We start from the raw sequence: 19176 nt of genomic DNA, 5'->3' as shown, positions 1-19176 counted from the left end.
ATTAAGTCAAAATTATGCCTCGATCATAAGCATAACTGAGTACGTCAATTTTGACTTCATGTCTAAATTCTAACATGTCATAATGACTTAATATGTACATTTTGGCTTATGTCATAATTATGACTTAGTATGCCATGATTAAGATTAGCAGGTAGACTTTATTTCAACAGTCCACTAGACATTCTGCGGTGTGACAGGGTCCGGCTGGAATAAGCGGACATGTAGTCGGGTCATTCCTGGGATTCTGGGATGCTCCACAGCACATACTTAGAGTGTAAGGTAATATATTTATGGTCAATATAAAATGCTTTAAAGTCCCACTCCGATCATATTTTGAGCTATTTTTAAACATTCCCAGTGGTCTTTAAATTATGATTATGCAATTTTTAGCCAAAATCACAAAACCTGTGCCGTTTTCTGGGACTTCGCTTCAGCAGAGCGGCAGTTGCTCATTAGCAATTCGCCTCTGCGTTGTGGGCGGAGCCGTTGGCATGGAGACGCCCCTCCCCCTGCCCGTTGCTGAGAGCTCTGTCTCTCCCGCTAGCTTACACCCCCAATACCGGTGGGGCAACAGTATTATATACACGTTAATTATTATTATCCGAAGTTAATCAAAGTTATCCTCGATCACCGATCATTATTTCACTCCAAGACGTCGCGTGTGGAGACGCCCAGTGGAGTTACTACGTCACAACTCCAGTCTATTTTAGCCGGCATTTTAGCGTCTGCTACTGATTCACAGCCTTTTGAATGTAGAAATACTCAGAAATACAACTTTGAGCTTATTTTTCTCAAGATATGTCCTCTAACATCAGAAAAATGCCACAAGAACATGTTAACACCTAGAAAAACATTATTTTCATCGGAGTGGGTCTTTAAATACTGTAACAAGGTTCAGATGTTATGGGAAGAAGGAGGCGGGACATTCAACCATTTTAATAAATAAACAAATACAAAAATGGAAGTATGCCAGCAATCACGGACGACTGCTGTCACACAAAACAGAAACAAAACACAAGATCAGGCCTGTTCCTCTCTCGATCTCCACTGTCGTCGCTCCTCTATGCCTCCGCTCCTCCGTGAGAGATACGAGACCGGTGCGTCGCGCAGGTGTCGCTCATCAGTAATCACGCCACCGGCCTCGTCCCGCTCTCTCACGCCCCTCAGTCTCGTCCTGCTCGCCACAACTACCTTGGTAGTCCGGTGCCTTCGCGTTGTTATCCCCCTCTTCCATGTGGAGTCCATCTGATCTCGCATACAACACCATAGCACAACACAACTCGCTGTCGCCAAATCGTCTCCGCTGGAACCAGACGATTAAAACCCCCTTTAAATTGCTTTTACATTTTATTCAAATTAAAGGTTGTGTTTAGGTCAGGGGTCAAGCTTGTGCCAATTAATCATGATTAAGGGACTGAAGTCGTTGATACCCTGTACAAATCGCAAAGTTTCAGAGGGTCAATTTACATTGACTGCATGCATGATCAGTGCGGTTATTAATAGAGCTTCACATAATCATTCTTCTACATATCAAAACTGAAAGACCATTCTCTTGAAATAGAAACAGTTCGGCTGCATTATACATGAGCACTAATGAGATTCCACTGATCAAACTGAAGGATTCCAGCAGAACAATCCTGAAATAGATGTTCAATGGCAAGGCCTGGCGTGAGGATGGGTGAATCTCACAGAGAAATGTCATCCAGATTAGATTTACTTGTTTGCAGAAGAGGCATTAGCCGTTACATTCAATCGTATGGAGGTAAATTATGTTTTTAGACGTCAATCAAAAAGTAAAGCAGGGTTGTTTGAGAGATTTCAGTGTCTCAGTTCAAGGATCATCATGAACGTCTCTGGATCATGTTTTAGTTGTTGAAGGGTGGCGTGACTTACCCCGTGGGGCTCGGGGAATGAGTTCTGTCCCGACACAAACTACCTTTGTCATGCGACTTACCAGCGTCTCTTCTTTGCCCTTCATAAATCCTCTCCCGTGGCCTCATGGGATAGTAAAGTGTCCATCGTGAACATGCTTCAGAATCTCACCTGAAGTATGAAGACTATGTTCAGATGGCAAAAAACACATGAAATCGGATTTTCTTTCTTCCACATTTGGAGGTGTTTTGAACAGCGATTCCAACAGGATTTGCACAGATGCGTCTCAGTCTGAGGATGCTCTGGCAGCTCAAAGCACATTTCTAATGGTCTTCTGCGTCTTGTGAAATGCCAGAAGAATGTATACGATATTCAAACGGTATGTCCAAAGATTTGGGCCGTGACTACAGCACATCACAATACACACCAGTCTACGCTTTCCTTGTGCGACGGACGAGTTCTGCACTGTGAGAGAGAGATGACGCATTGGTTTTGAAAGCCTCGTCACATACGATTAGATTAGATTATATTATAAGGCAGTTGGCATGGCAATATACATTCAATATACATTAGCGTGTCACAGTAGCGTGTCGCTATATTGTCATACTGTCTTTGCAAAGTAGGGGGAATTCAGGTTTCCCAGTCGTTTCAATGGCAAAGTGTGTCCCAATCAATCTGAATTCACCCTACATCAGATTAAGAACGTTAAGATGGTTTAAACCTGCACATTTATCAGAAATTACTGCTCATTACAAGAGTTTAAGAAAGCACTACAAATTCGATTTCAGACTCAACTTTCTTATAGATTTGCAGTTGGGAAGTGTCGTCTAAAATGAAGGCTAGAAACGTTCTGATTTCTTTTTCAGACTGGTGTCTCCGAGTATGTGCCGTCACTTTTGCACCATGATGTCATTGTTTGCTAGATAAAGATGGGTTGTTTGCCCCATTTTCCTGGATGTCCACCGTCTGAAACGCTTAGTTTTCCGGGTTCACCACAGGATGACTGTGGACTGGCGAGCCATCTCTCCCATTAAACACATTTGCAAGTATTTGCATTTCAACAAAACCAAACCACTGCAGTAAATGGAGAAAACGATGATCACTTTATGCTGTGCAAGTCTGCTTGAAGGGTAGTTTTAAACATTGGTGTTGCCAGAGCGCTACTTGAAAATGCTCTTAAAACCGGATTAGCATGGAGACGTCTCTCGAGTCCTGTTCCCTATTGACACGGTTAATAGAGTTCACAATTCAATGAAAAAAATGGTGTAGGATTTACTTTGAAACAATTTGCACTCATAATTACAAAGATACGGCAAGAAACACATTGAAGTAAATGAAGAAATTAGGCAGAAAGACTGAAATAGTATGTTCTTGTAAAACTCTTCAATAACCTCTGTTTTGGTTACATTTTTAGTGCAGTCTGGCCAATTAAGTGTTCTGAATTTCTTCATCATCGTATAAAATAAAAGCACTTTTGGCAAATCCAAACAATCGTAAGATATCTTCTGCATCGTGAAATTGTGCAAAAACTGAAATGTGGATTAATAACAATGAAACACTAGATTTTATAAATGTATTTATTCCGTAAATAGAACTTTCATAACATCAGCAATAAACATATTCACTGTGAGGAGAGTACAATAAGAAGAACATGTGTTTACACAAAGAAAAGATGAAACCGCAACATGGATGATTGACATCACAGCTAGATCAGGTATTCCCAGGTCTAGATCGAGTCTTATTGCTAATGTCTGAGTAACAAGTGGCATTTACTGCGTTGCTATATAATCCAAGAAAACACATTATATAGCAAAACAATTCAGCCATTTGATTCTAACGCAAGAATTGAAACAGTTATGATCAACATTGACATGAGAAGTGATATACAAATAAAAACTAGAGAGAAATAGTACCAAAATAGAGTAATCCACAATTCATTATGTAACCGTTCTCCATCATAAAACCCGATTCTCCAACTGCCGCCCGGGTCACGGCACCAGATTTCTGGCCTTCGCAGCAAAAACAAAGAGAAACCCCAAGACTAGACTCCTCAAAATGGGAGCGTTTATGTCGAGTTCACTTTTAGGCCTCTGTTACAGGGATATTGAGACAGACTGACCAAAGTGTAGCATGCAGTCGGATATCATAAACTTCAATATAGTTGATCTAACCAAGTTTAAAACGGTTGTCTCAATGCTCCGGCCTTACAATAACCCAGACTATGCCCTCTTATGTGATTAAACACACACACGCATACACACAAAACAAGAAAATAATCAAACAGCTTTGACAAGTGGTTAGCAACACAAGCAGAAAAACAATGAACACGGCAACAATGATAAATTAACTGATGGCAATAGTTAGAAATGAACATTTAGCATGTGCAAGACAGAGGACAGGAGAAATGATATGCAGGCACATGACTGACGGAGGTGAACGTGACCGAGTTCAAGGACGATATACGCGAGGTTTCCATCGAGAACTCCCGCAACATTCATGCATCATGATAATCTGTACAGACCAAGTACAGGTAGGCATCTTAGGGTAGGAGGCTACAGGTTTGTGAGCAACTGCGCTCACGTTTAATACCTTGAAAATCAGGCAATTAAAAGAGGGATTATGGCTTCAAACAGACCCCCTCGTTTTCCTCAGGAAAGATGGTGGCCCTTTTCCTACAGTTTCGTGGTTTACGAGCAGAAACGTTCAAGTCAGACACATCCTTTGGTTTTTCTGCGTATCCCTGGTTGCTGATCACATACGACGTGCCGCTCTGATTAACAGAGCTCTTAAAGTGAGACATCAGTGGAAGTCTGGCTGGTGATTGGACAAGGGCTCAAGGGGCCGAGGCTAGGCATCTTCAGGCTCCAGACTGGGGCTGGTGCATTAACAATGAGAGACCTCCATGGGCGAGAGCGTCAGGATGCTCCGGTCATTGGAGAAGAAGGTCTCAGAGTCGCTCCAAGATCTGGAAGTATCAAGGAAATTGCGAACAGTGAGGGGGACAGTGTGGATGGTTCTGTGTCTCTATATTCATAACCCGTGAGGACCTGAATACTAGAGATTAGATTCATATCAAGCTATCCCCACCCAATTCAAACAGTAGACTTTGTATACAATGTTAGAAAAGTAATAGACACATCTGTCCTTTCTATCATAGATTCAAATGTTTTATTTAATTTATAACTTAAGTACGTTACACTATTTTAAGGTGACGTAGTTACATTGTATTAGTAATATTAATTAACTACATGTACTTACTATAGAGTTACGTTTAGGGTTAGTTACTTGTAATTAAGCATAATTAACTATTATAATATTTTATTACTATAGTAAGTACATGTAGTAATGTACTTACTATAGAGTTACGTTTAGGGTTAGTTACTTGTAATTAAGCATAATTAACTATTATAATATTTTATTACTATAGTAAGTACATGTAGTAACGTGTAACTACGACCACCTTAAAATAAGTGTTACCCTTAAGTATATATTACAATGCAAATGATTCAATTGTATAATGAATATATCTACATTACATCGACCACCTTTTTATCTAAATATCGAGATCTGCATCAATCATTACAAAAAAACCCCCATCATTTAGAAGTCTTAATATATATATTTTAAAATCCTTAAAAGAGTTCAATCAAAAATGAAATCTTCTAAAATCCTTAAAAGAGTTCAATCAAAAATGAAATCTTCTGTCATCCTTTACTGCCATGTCGTTCCAAACCCGTAAGACATCTTCGTAACACAAATGAAGATATTTTTAATAAAACCTGAGATTTTGTTCGGTCTATTACGCCAACAATTTAGTGCTTCAAAAAGTAGACATCGTAAAAGTAACACTGATCCATACATATATAAAACACATACAATATGGTAAACGGAAGCAAGTTCGAGTTTCTGCAAGAACCAATGAGGTTTGTTCTCGCGCATCGATCAAGTACAGTTGAGCTTTCTCAAACGCCAATGTTTTGGGTGAATAGGCTTTTAATGGTGGGACAGAAATCTCTCCAGTTTAAATAAAAGATCTTCATTTGTGTTCTGAACGACATGAGGGCGAGTAATTAATGACAGAATTTCATTTTTTGGGTGAACTAAACCTTTAACTGGTCTTCATTTTTGGTATTACTTGAGTTAACTTATTATTGAACTGATTTATCTCACTTTAAAATAAATAAAAAAAATCCATCCTGTTAGGTTAAAATGACCAAATTTCTTGTATTATGTCTAAGATATAATTTCAAACGATGGTCTAAAATGCATTTCAATTTGACACCTCAAACAATCTCTGAGGAATGGCTAACTTTAGCTCTGCATTTGCATTTTTGTTTGGTTCCATGATTAGGTTTACGGTCTTACCATTGTGTAAATGAGTTATTAATTATTGGGTTATATTTCTAAATCTCTCTTTAACCGGTTAACTCTTAGCGCATGAAGATCAGCAAGAAACAGACAAGAGTCACAGCCAATGGAGAAATGGATGAGGAAACGTTAGTGCAAGATGGGTTAATGGGCATGGTTAATGGAAGATAAACACACATAAACACAACATCCTTCCACAGCCTTGGCATTCACATAGATTACATTCTCATGAAAGTATATTAACCTTTTCCTAGGCATAATATGTTGGGTATGGTTCCTATATATGAAACTAAGATCATTTACAGTATATAAGTAGAAACCAATTCATAACATAAATCTAGTACTTGTAGAAAAATATGTGTATATAGGTTTACTATAAAATGTATATAATATTTGTAAATAGAGAGGAATTAAGCAGCCCTTGAGGATCTGAGCCGTTGCGAAGCCATGTTCCTCAAACGCCAGACCTGCTACTCTTGAACACCAGAGGGCATCGTCTTCATCAACAGATCAGCCATATTAGAAACAGATCCATGCTATATAAGAGCAAGAATACACCGATAGCTACAGTCATTATCTTTGGATCACGTGTAAGAAAGTAGTAGAGGCCAAATTAAATGTACCATCTTCATATGTTGCAGATGAAGACAACCGTTTTAAGATCTTGAAGAGGTAAAAAGTTAGAGCGTGTTTTCGCATTTATATCATTAAATGAATGCATATTCAGGGTACATGTGGCTTACTGGCTTCATACCATAGTAAACAATCTCTTTCATTGTCTAAAGCAGTGGTTCTCAACTGGTTTTGCTGTAGACATCAAGTGAGGCATTCAAAAGTACCCGAACACTACACTGAACAGAGCTGCGCAGGGTAAAGGAAACACTGTTTGTTTAGGAGGCTTACATGTTGGCTTCATGCTAGCAAATAACGGATGATTTTGTGCCAAACCAACAGAGCGTGATTGGATGCACAGACATAAAACAAACAAAAGACGTGTGACACGACTGTATAGAGAATTGGCTTGAAGCAAAGTGTGAGACGAGATCGGCGAAAAGACTCAAACTCAGATTGTCTGAAGCGTGAAGCCATCAGCTCCAACAACATGGGAAACGTTTGTCCTTCCTTCTAACAAATTTAAAAACAGCAACATACGAGCCATTTTTGGACCCACCAGTTGAGAACCACTGGAAGAAAAGCAGCACAGATCATTGATAAATGCAACGAATTATAATAGTTTAGATGCTTCATTTGCGACAGCATAAGACGGAGAGGGAAATAATAGGGTCAACGAACATCGATTAAAGCGCCTAGGTAGAGCACATACTCTGGCGTTCACCGATTGCTTAACATACTTGAATATGAAACGCTGCCCTCATGCAGTTACACACACTGATTTGACTTCCGTAAGGCTTTGAGTTAAAAGTAACAAAAGAAAAGATGAACGAAAGACTACAGTTACCAGTTGTCTCACTAAATCACTCACGATGTGGTCCCTTGTTTCTTTGCACTAAATGAGCCAGTGGCTCCCGTTGGCCAGTCAGAGCAGAGACTCCTCTAGGACCCTGCGCTTCAATGGCAGTGTTCAAGCCGTTAAACTGGAGCTGGAGTCTTGTGTTCAGCGAGACCAGGTCTCCGTGTCCTCATCTCACCACTGCGGAGTGGCTTCCCAAAGTGCGGATACAGACGGTCAAGACGATTACGCTAAGAGGTGAGGCTTAGGAGTGCATCACAGTCGCATGCCATCATCACAAGCCCCTCCGCCGAGAGGAACACACGCAAGGCAAAGACGCGGAGTAAAACACTTCAACAGGGATGCAACGTCTCAGAACACGCAATGACATGGATCAAGTCATATAGTCCAACATTCGACAAGCATAAACTGGCGCTATAAACGTTTGCCTTGCTAATAACTGATGACGAGACGACTTCAGCGTTTATGGACTCGTATGGAGGCACAATATTTAAGGTGAATCTTCAGCAGAGAACATTTATCTGCAACACAGAGAAGACACGAACACCAGGAAAGGAGGACGCACCTTGAGAGAAGGTGAAGACGATGGAAGACGAAGACAGTGAGTTGGCAGATTCACGTCTCCTTGTATACGTACGTACCTGGAGACTTCTAGCTAGTCTTTGTAACATTAAAGGCAAATGAAAGCACCCGTCTTAAGCTCTACACTGTAATCATTAGGGAATGCTTGAGTGCTGCGCGGCCTCACTGGTCCCGGGCCGCGGGCTCGTCGTGCTCCAGCTTGTAGGAGATGTGTTTACAGCAGAGGCGAGAGAGAGAGAGGTCGCACCTGGAGGCTCGCGCGGGGTCGCACCGGCCCGTCATGCGCTCCACCAGCCGGCCCAGCCGTGAGCAGGCGTTCTGCCCCTCCGAGAAGCAGCACACCGAGTCCACGCATCCGATGCCCTGGTACTCCTCAATAAACTGCAGGAGGAAAAAGAGAGGTGAGCCAGAACACCAAACAGATGGAAAGCAAAACAGCTTCTAACAAACATTTCTGTATGGATCATTTGCTCATTGATGTTCATAATGGGCAATGACGAGACGCCTTCATTTGGTCATATTGGAGACTCTTTACACATCAAAATGTATAATCTGTTTTATATTTTACAACACTTTCACAAAAAGGGCACAACATTGGGCTTAAAGGGTTAGTTACTTCTGCCATCATTTACTTCCCCTCATGTCGTTACAAACCCGTAAGACTTTTGTTCATCTTCGGAACACAAATTAAGATATTTTTGATGAAATCCAGCAACATCATTGCAACTTTCAAGGCCCAGAAAGTCCATGTGACTACAGAACACTCCACCTTAAAATGTTATGAAGTGACGAGAATACTTTTTGTGCGCAAAGAAACACACCAAAATAACAACTTTATTCAATAATCTCTTCTCTTCCACGTCATTCTCCTACGCTGTTGACGCGGTGTAAACAGTGCAGCGCTTCCTGGTTCTACGTAGTGTCTTTACTACCTTTCTGGGCCTTGAAAGTCGCAATGACGTTGCTGGATTTCATCAATAACATCTTAATTTGTGTTCTGAAGATGAACGAAAGTCTTACAGGGTTGTAACGACATGAGTAATTAATGACATAAATTTTCGGTTTTGGGTGAGCGATCCCTTTAAGGGTGTTTACAAAGGGCCTCGCTCTATTTTGTAATTGCTTGTGGTGTCGTCTTGTACGGATTAAACCGCTTCGCCCATAGAAATGTGGATTTAAGTACTGAAAAGCCCAAAGTATACTTCAGTTTTGAAGTGAACACTTAGCACATGCATACTGGAGAACTACAGCCTTTCAAAGTTGCATAGGTAGGCGCCTGACACGTGCGCATTAGAGCGTTTTATCTTTGTCCAGTACTATTTATGTCCAGAAGATATGAGCGATAAAAATGTACGTTGAACTCTTTTAATCTAGCGAGTTTCTCTTAACCACTTCACAAAAGCGCTAATCAACGTGAACGTCTACTGTTGGTGCTGTTTTTATATTTTTTGACTGTAATACAAGAAACAGCCTAGTGTTGCCACCTTGTAAACCAACTAATTAAAAAAAGAAAAATAAAGGCGCATACGCAAGCTGAGTGTACATAGTATGTGTGGTTTGTAAAATCGAGTTGAGCATGTACAATATGCACATTCTGTAATGACGAAATGTCACGCACACTGTACACGAAACCTAGCCTATCTGTAAAAGCAAGTGTGCCGCACACAACCTGAAAAGTGAAGCCGAAATATTTCGACCACCCCCTGGTGTCTGGCTGCAGTACAGGTCTTAAACTGTCAATTAAGGTAGTTCTTATCAGGCTGATGCATGTTCAAGTGGCAATTATTTTTCTAATAAGTTTGGTATTAGTTAATGATTTGATGCTAGCATCATGATTGACAGCTGAGCTCCACCTCATGACCACTACCGCGCAGACATGACCTAATCAGAGATTTCAACGGCCACTCCTAGGATATTTTCACTTAGTTTTTCTATAGTGGAAATAAGTGGAGACACGTCGACCATCTTTTTTACAGTCTATGGTAAAACTGAGGCAAACTTTGGGTTTAAGGTGATGTGAGAAGCACAATATACAGACCTTACTTACAGATAATGAAATGTGTTGTGGATTAGTTTCATTATTTTCAGCCACATTTTGATTTGTAGTTTGTAGTGATAAACTTAAATGAACCTTTCAGTAAATATTAGTTTGATCAGTTGTCATACACCAATTTCTCAAATAAAGTTAAAGTTTATAAATATTTTTTTTCCCTACAATGAATTAAATGTCAGTTCAATAGATTTTGTCAGAGAACTTGAGATGGGCATTTGTGCCGTTATTGCTTTAAATGAACATAGTAATGATGCACCGATTTGTACACTATTTGATGAAAGTGTCACAAGTTCAAATAAGATACATGTTTATATTATAATAATAACAGCTGAACCGAGCCTCGAATACGGGACATCAGGACATCCCAATAATGGGAGGCATTGCTTGAAACACTGAACTCAAATCATAAATGCAGTGCATGGTTTTACATATACATGAGAGGTCTGAAATGAGACGATGAAAAATAATAGGATTAAAGTGATAAATGAAACACTTCTCGTCTCTTCGGAAACACAGACATCCTTGGCCTCTGCCTGGACAGAAATCACAGTTCCACTTAACTCCTTTATTCAATACTCAATTACTGAAGACGTGCTTGTTAAATTACAGCCTGAGCAATCCAACAGGAATTAATTCAAATCAGATGCACTCAAAAACCACCCAGAGAGGGAAAAGAGTGTGTACACAGCCAGAACTGAGGAAGTCAATTCTCTGATCTCGCTCAGGCAACCTGACTAGGCATTATGCAAACTACCAATATTAACATTAAACCCCTCTTGAACATGCCTTGCAGAATTACCAGTCTGGAGACAAACGTGTTTGTTGACTAATGCATAAACGAGGAGTTTGGGTACATGCACACTTCGTTCTAGAGGAAAGGTTGTTTCAATGATTGACCTACTACCTACAAATAGCATGAGCTATAATGACAGACAAGTAATCTCCAACACATTCAGCCACGGGAGAAATATCCATGATTCCTTGATTTCAGGTTTCTTGTTAACCTGAGTTTGCTGGGTTAAAGATTTAGCCATTACGACATGGACCTTGGTAGTTCTGCTAAAAATCAATATAAGCAGGAAGTAGCTGAAAGATTGAATGCAGTGTGACTTCAACCGTGTCCTGTAGTGGTAAATAACGAGCAGCTCTAATCAAAAGCAGAACCTGTCCAGTAATCGCTGGAGGGTTTGATGAATAACCAGCAGATGAAAAATGCTGTCATTTCATCTCGGCTACAAATAAATGTGTTAGCCATTAAAAACAACACATTCACCCGTTGAATATCTGTAGAGGTAAGAGAGTCATATGAACAACTGTGGCTGAAACTGAAACTTACTGTAGCAAATGCTCGAGTTCTTGATCTCAAGTACCTGAGCGATGCACACCAGAACTGGGAAAACTGCTTTCAACCAGTCAAATCACATGTGAAACTAGGGTTTGTGGTAAACATGCGAGTGATTCACTAAATCGTTTACTGTGCGTGTGTGTGTGTGTGTGTGTGTGTACTGAATACAGGAGTCACTCCAGACTATAAACCAAAAAATTATTTGTTTTGGTGTCCAAAAAAGAGACACTTAATTAGAGCTGCAACAAGTAATCGATAAAATCAATAATGAAAACAATTTGATTATCGATTTCTATGGACTAAGCGCATCTGGAAAACAGTGGAGGACACTGAATGAGCTGCTGTGGGGAAAGTGCACAACCCAAGCTGTCCAAAGCATGAGAAAGATTTATATGACGTGCTTTCAGTGAACACGTTTAGTTATTAGGGTTTATTTTACACTGCAAGTGGCTTTGACAGATATGTGTGCCGTTTAATGCGTGTTCTCTCCATTTGTTTTCATAGCATTCAATTTGCACATTGTTTCGACAACACTAAACAAAATGTCACATTTTGAATATTTTTTTGGTCAGATTTTCTTCTGATTAATCGAAGAAATAAATTAAACTGATAATTTAAAATACTAAGCCCTACACTGCATTAACAACTAGTTTTGCTAACCATCAGTATATGCATTTAATTCAAGTTTAATTGTCGCTACCACAATTTTTCAGGAGTTAATTACTAAAATCTGTACACTTAACGCAATTAAGTGCCACCCATATTTGGCTGCAGTGTCTGCATGACCGTAGTACGACAAAAACATGCTATAATAACAGTAAAGAGAGCATTAGTGAGTCACACATAGCTGTCAGCAACTGTTCATTCATGATGGAAAAACAGCAGCTCATTCAATCAATGACTTATAAAGCTGATGAAAACACTAATGACATCAGTATTACAGCAATCACGTGTTAAAAACAAAAAAATGATGGAGTTGAACAAATGAAGATGATTATAGAGACATGCACACATAAGGCACTTAGTCCATCGAATGGATGTAATGTAACAGACAGAGGTCTAAGACTCATGCCAGCGTTAAGTGCCGCCCAGAGCAGCCCTCGCTCCTGGTTACATCACGGGGAGAACGAGTGTCCCCCGACCCCGCACACACACACACACACAGACGGGGGTGTAGCACTACCTAGGGGGAGGGTGGGGCTGACCCAGAGGCGGAGGAAAAGCAGCGATCAGTGGCCGATTGTCCTCGCCTCTGCTCCCGATTTCAGCAGAGTCATATTCTGAGCTGACTGAAACCTTATCCGCTTCCATCTGGAAGGACAAAACAACGCGGTAAGTCTCCCGAACGGATGAAAACAGCAGAAAGGTGAACGAGCATGAAACCGCCCCACGTCCACTGCAAGAAAACACTTCTTCCGAAGTCGAGGGCTGTGTTGAGAAACCTAGTGACCTGCGTACACAGAGAGCATTTCAAGGGCACTTTCTGAGGCAGCATCACACTCTTTGCGGAGAAAGCACACACCGTTTGAATACGCTGAACGATTTGGGGAATAATGATGTCAAAATAAACATTTAAAGCTATTCCGCTGCCTAGCAAACAAACCAACCCTGAATAACTGCTTCCCAACAGCCTCTCTTTGTATGGATCATTTTAAAGTCAAGTCATCCTCATTTATATAGCGCTTTTAACAACGTAGATTGTCTCAAAGCAGCTTTACAGAGATAAACGGTAACACAGATTGGTTTGGTTTTATAGCGGTTCTTGAATAATGTTATTTTCCAGCTAAAGTTAGTTTTGATTGATTCACTTCTGTCGAAATGATCGGATGAATGATAGTTATGTGCGTTTGAATATATGTGCGCAGGTTTGTAATTCCCAACAAACCATGCCTAAAACTACTTGTGAGGTAAAGTGGAGGTTTGTACAAAAATGGTTCAGGAGACATCAGTGCCTCATCCATTGTGGATCATCAGTTTTGCTTTGTTCCTTATTTATGAATTTCCACCCACATAAATTACATTTCCAAACCAAGAGTCTTACTATTGGTCGGTTGATGCAAATTTGTGTGTCAAAGTTCACCAAACTTGCACCTGACATGAAGTACACGAAGGGAAATGTATTGTCCATCAGGCAATATTCTTCACCCCGCAGATTCCCATTGAACTGACTGATCTGGCTTGCAACGGTAAAAGTGGCCACAACTTCATGCTTAGTGCCAATAGCCCCTTTCACACATACAGTCTTTACTGGTAAATCACCGGTAACAGATCATGTGTGAACAGGACCTTTTCAAATATACCGGAAAATTGGTTCTGGCAATTTACCAGTAAGGGAAGTTGCAACATTACCAGTATATGCGCTGTGTGAGTGCAGATTACCAGTATTTTCCACGTAAAATACCGGTAAGAAGTGATTTGGACCAATCAGAAGCCATTGAAAGAGCAACGGCTCTGGGCCATTCATAAAGTTATGACGCAGATGTTTACTCAGCACTGTTTACAAATGTCTTCAAATTGGAGAGATACCGAAACTAAAGCGCTTCTCCTCGTCCGGGTCGGATGAAGAGACTTGTCAACAACTTTAGAGGTCACTTCCGGTTAATGACATCACAAAGTTTACCGGTATTTTGGAGCTGATGTGTGATGGCCCGTTAACCGGTAAAAAGCCAGAACGCTGTTACTAGTTTTTGCATTTTTTTATTTACCGGTAAAGTTGTTCTTGGCTGCAGCTAAATTTGAATTAAACCGAAATCGTGATATTGCTTAGTGTGATTTTCGAATCGCAAACGCCGTAATTTAATTGTTTACATCTGCGCTGCATCAATTAATATATTTACTGACATATCGCTTGAGACTTACTTTTTTAAATATTACAATTTAAGTTTATTTGGAGCACTTTATTGAACAATGCACATTTCTTTATATTAAGCCTAAAATGTGTTATATCATCACTATTAATAAGGACTGTATGATCACTGTATAATATCAGTCCTTAAATGCAAGATATAAAAAGTGTACCTAAAGTATACTTGCAATAGTTCCACTTTAGCACAATCAAATATACATTAGTATATATATATATATATATATAGGACCTCAGCACTATTTCCAGATAACTAAAGTGCATTAAGCACAAAATAAGTTGTTCCAATTTAACAGAATACCAGTTTAATATACTAATAGTACAATTGCAGGGTATTTATGTTAAATACATAAATGTGTAAATGTATTTTTAATATACTTCGCATTAAATAAATGTATTTCAGACACATTTACTTTTCACTAGGGGGATCTTGAGATGGATTATACTTTTCTTGGTGGGAAGTTCCTGGAATGGAAGACTTTGGGAACCCCTGCTTTAGATTATTAAAATGTTCTCCACATCAAGGTCTTTTTAGATCAGTTTACTGAAAGGAACCCAAAATAATTCTTCTTCTTTGGCATTGTGACGAAAAGCCACATTAGCCACATCTCTGTTTAAGAGTGTGTGATGCTGCCTTAGAAAGGGTTGCTGTCTGGAAGAACACAAAAAGACAAGTCACCAGGTTTGGAAACAGAGGAAAATTGAAACGTTTAGAAGCCAAGCTGTCAAATTCAGATTTTAATAAGCATTTTTTTTTTAATGATGCCTTGCTGTAGCTGGACTGGAGCTCATTTCCCTGCTCGTTGGTAGAGAGTAAAGATACAATGGTTTTGGGAGCATGCAGTCCAGGAACACATTTATTTTTCATACGCTGGTGCACAAAGAGCAGTGAGCTCAAGCCCGTGCTGCACGAGGAAGCTTACGTCTGCTTTAAATCTGACCTACACACTCATGCACTTGCAGGCAGCGGGTTACGCATGCAGGGTGAAGTGTTTCTCTCACACTCCTCTTCGAATGCTTGTTAGTTTGTCCTGCCGCATGCAGTGTGGGAGTGTCTCTCCTACTCTACCTAATCTTGCCCAGCTGATTCTTGGCTCTGGACAGAGGCTGAAGTGCGATGAAGTCGTCACCTATAGCCACACGGTTGGTGTACATCTACAGGACACACACAGAGGGTCAGTGAAGAGAAGGAAGAGTCACATGTGCAGTTATACACTCAAGACCACAATGCGCCAACCACACACATTCAGAAATGAGAAAGACAGGAAACAGGAAGCAAGCGGTCGACGCAGAGCGAGAGAGAGAGAGCGAGAGAGAGAGAGCGAGCGGGTGTCATCCGCAGGGCAGCCTGTGCTGACGGCACACAACCGCACCGCAGCGAGACTTCAGTTACAGGCTCACACAGGGATGTAGGCAAAGTGTCAATGGAAAGATTAAAACTCAATGGAAGAAAGAAAGAAAGACAGAACACGGTTTAATTTCCCTGTAATTAAACTTCTTTTCACCTCTCGCACTATCCTACACAAATAACGAAAAAAAAAAAATGCAAAAATAAATAATACAAAGCCGATATATGGCATAATCCAAATTTTTGGGCTCATCTCTGTCATTCGGCACAAATGCAAACAGGGCTCGACGTTGAGCTCGTCATGTGCTCATCCTTCGGACAAGTAAACCGTCATCCGCTTATCCGAGGAAAAAAAGGTGCTTGTCCGGAGAAAAATAGATTTTTTTTGTGTTGTTGTAAATATAATTTATTCTGAAGCAATATTCCTATCATTTGACATTTAAATCTGCATATTTGTGATATTCCCCCCCCCCCCCGAGGGCTTTTTTTTTACTTTTAAAAAGAGCATTTTTTCCGCTTAAATATATGCTTAATGTTTCATCTCAAGTTCTTAAATGTGATCAATAAATTAAATTAGAATAATATAAAGGGCTGCATACAACTAAAATTAAATAATTACACTGAAAAATCACAACCGTATTTTTTTTTTTTTTTTTTTTTTTTTTTTTTTTTAAACCTTAGTATACAAATAAGAAATGTTGGAAAAAATGATACTTCTAAACATGAAACCAAACTGCCACCTCCTCGAGTCATCATTCAAACAAGGCGTTCAGACGGCTGATTCGTTCAGGAATGAGGCCGTTGTTTATGAATGAGTCATTGAATCATCGACTCAACCGATTTGTTCAAAACACTGAATCGTTCAGTAATAAAAACACGGTTAAGTGTTCCTTTGAGATCTGTGTTTCTGCTGTGATCTTAGTGTGGAACTATTTTCTCTGCTGAAATAGAGCAAAAACGGTCAGTGGGTCTCATTCATGAAACATTCGTAAATATGAGAGTGATTTGCGCGTAAAGAGACCTTCCCGAAAACTCATCTCCTGATTCACAAATACTTCGTAAACGTCAGATGTGAGAGTGAAATGTGTGTGTGTGTGTTAATGAATTCCAATCAGTCGTAAATGGGACGCGCGTGCACGCTCATTCTCAATTACCATAAATCCCGCCCATTAAATCCGACTGACAACTATATATGGGCATCATATTATGACACCAAACGAAGGATTTCAACGTCTTCTCAAAAACTAATGAAAAAGAAAAATTTCTCAGATGCAGAATTCGAAGTTTTATTATCAGAAGTTCATTCAAAACACCACATTTTATTTTCAAGCGTACATAGTGGCGTATCAGGTCCTAAAAATATCAGGTCCATTACAGATGCAGTTAATGGAGTTTCATCTGTTAATCAAACAATCTCAGAAGTAAAAAGAAAAACCGTATGTAATTACTATATATATAATATTTTTTCAAAATGCTGTGTAAATATGTACCCGATTAAAGTGAATTAAAATGCAGCCTTAGTCATTAATGAGCAAAACGTTCGGATGTTAAACTCACTGTTTACGCGTGGCTGGAGCAGGTGTAGATTTCTCTTTCGTACCAACTAACATTTGGAAAATACCAACATTTTAATGAATTCGAAAATTTACGCCAGAACCATTTTACACACGATTTACACAAAAATTCGTTCTGCTCGTGTTTCATGAATGAGACCCAATGTGTCTAAAATGTAAGTGACATTAATAACAACTGCTTGTTTATTGTACTTTTGTCTGAAATCAGTGTCACATTTTAAATCGTGATGTATTCAGGAAAACAGCACTCTTGATTGTGTAATGTTGCTAAACTGTATCACATGTTATAAATATAAAAACTGAGCTGAATTTTTACCGCAGTAAAAACTTTCTTTGTGTGAGCTGCGCTCACTTGTTTCCATTTGGCTGCGCGAGCCTCAACAGCGCAACCTTGTTACCGTCAGTACATTATGCATATTGTTATCCACCATCAATCGCCACTTACACTAAATGTAATAAAATCAGAATCATTCTCACGTTTTGGTGATTCTAGTTATTTTTTTGGTATTGACGTTTTAATCAGGCTAATTGTCCGTTCGGGCGAGTAAAACTTTTTCACTTGCCTCTTCAAAAAATCCACTTGTCCCGGAGAAGCGATAATGTCCAGCCCAAATATTTCCATATTGGCATTTGGTTGCTATCTGCATTATTTAAGTTGTCAAACACAACTGCCAGTTTAACTCCGTCACAGCCCTATGCAAAACAGCAACCTAAAAACTAGGAATTAGACCCTAAAATCTATGAACTTACAGTTTCAGTTAAAGCCATAGGTTCATTACATGAATGTATTTAACATCCCTGATATATTAGCTAGTCCGCACTGCTTGGTTTAAACGGGTAGCAGCGTCTTGTTCAGCTTCGGGGTGTTTGCCGCTTGAAGTTCCTCATACACAACAGAAATGAAAGCGCATAATCAGAGAGTTTGTGCCTTCGAGTCCCCGATACACCTCAAGCGGAATCGCAGAATGCCGTCATCTCAAATTAAACTGGACAAACCGAAACGGTTTTGAGTTTGCTTAGGTGGTTCAAAAAAGATTAGCTGTCCGTGATTTGAGCCGATTAACATGTAATGGGTGGGTGTGTCTCTGGGGCTTCTCCTCCTTTGACGAGGTTAGTTTCTTTCGCTCAGTCCGTTGAGGTCGGACACGGGTAACACCACGAATATACTGGACCGAACTAGGATCAGTGTTTTTGCAAACAGCCGCTTCAAACTTTTGTGCACCCCTGATTGAAGAACAGTGTTTATCGGGCACCTTTATAGTGGCACCAGAATAGTTTAGCAGACTGGAACCCTATGAGGCCACAAGCCATTGTTATTAATACCTGTTAATATTAAACTTTTTTAAATAATGGTGTACATGTTCTAAAGAGCATTCGTTTTTGCTGTGGTATCAAAATTAATCATGTAATATCACTGGACTTGGTAAGCACTAGTAAAATTGTGGTGTGCTGACAATCGTAGTCTCACTCAAATGAGGAATTATTATGTCACGTGTCCCTCAAGAAAAACACGATTATGCGATCGCATGATTCAGTGCATAATCAGCCAAAGTCTGCATATTTATGCGGGGGTCGCATTTATTTCAAATACGCCGCACTTTCGCCGCATAAATTGTCGATTTCCGTGCAAAATATTCGGGGCTTGCATGATTTCATAATCCTCGCATTTTCGTTGCAAAAAAGTCACATGTATCTCAGCA

At 39.8% G+C, this 19176-nt stretch overlaps 1 protein-coding gene across 7 annotated transcripts in view; it reads right to left on the bottom strand.

Moving 5' to 3' along the window:
- Positions 1 to 3435: 3435 nt before the first annotated feature.
- The window catches only part of atp11b (ATPase phospholipid transporting 11B (putative)), a 66237-nt gene continuing 50496 nt past the window's right edge, over positions 3436 to 19176 (bottom strand). For 2 of the 7 annotated variants that reach the window (XM_056267866.1, XM_056267869.1), the window contains 3 exons: positions 12875 to 13002; positions 8541 to 8674; positions 3436 to 4837 (listed from right to left, as the gene is read on the bottom strand). In XM_056267866.1, coding sequence (XP_056123841.1) covers positions 8572 to 8674; positions 12875 to 13002 — 231 coding nt within the window. In that variant the 3' untranslated portion in view covers positions 3436 to 4837; positions 8541 to 8571. Of the gene's footprint in view, positions 4838 to 8115; positions 8675 to 12874; positions 13003 to 15623; positions 15710 to 19176 lie in introns of those variants that run through there. The other 5 variants (XM_056267868.1, XM_056267870.1, XM_056267871.1 and 2 more) reach the window with 4 other exon arrangements.

The sequence above is a fragment of the Rhinichthys klamathensis genome, unplaced genomic scaffold, assembly GCF_029890125.1.
Source record: "Rhinichthys klamathensis goyatoka isolate OS25496 unplaced genomic scaffold, OSU_Roscu_1.1 h1tg000264l_1, whole genome shotgun sequence".
Classification (NCBI taxonomy): Eukaryota; Metazoa; Chordata; class Actinopteri; order Cypriniformes; family Leuciscidae; genus Rhinichthys; species Rhinichthys klamathensis.
This window is presented reverse-complemented; position numbering and strand designations above follow the sequence as displayed.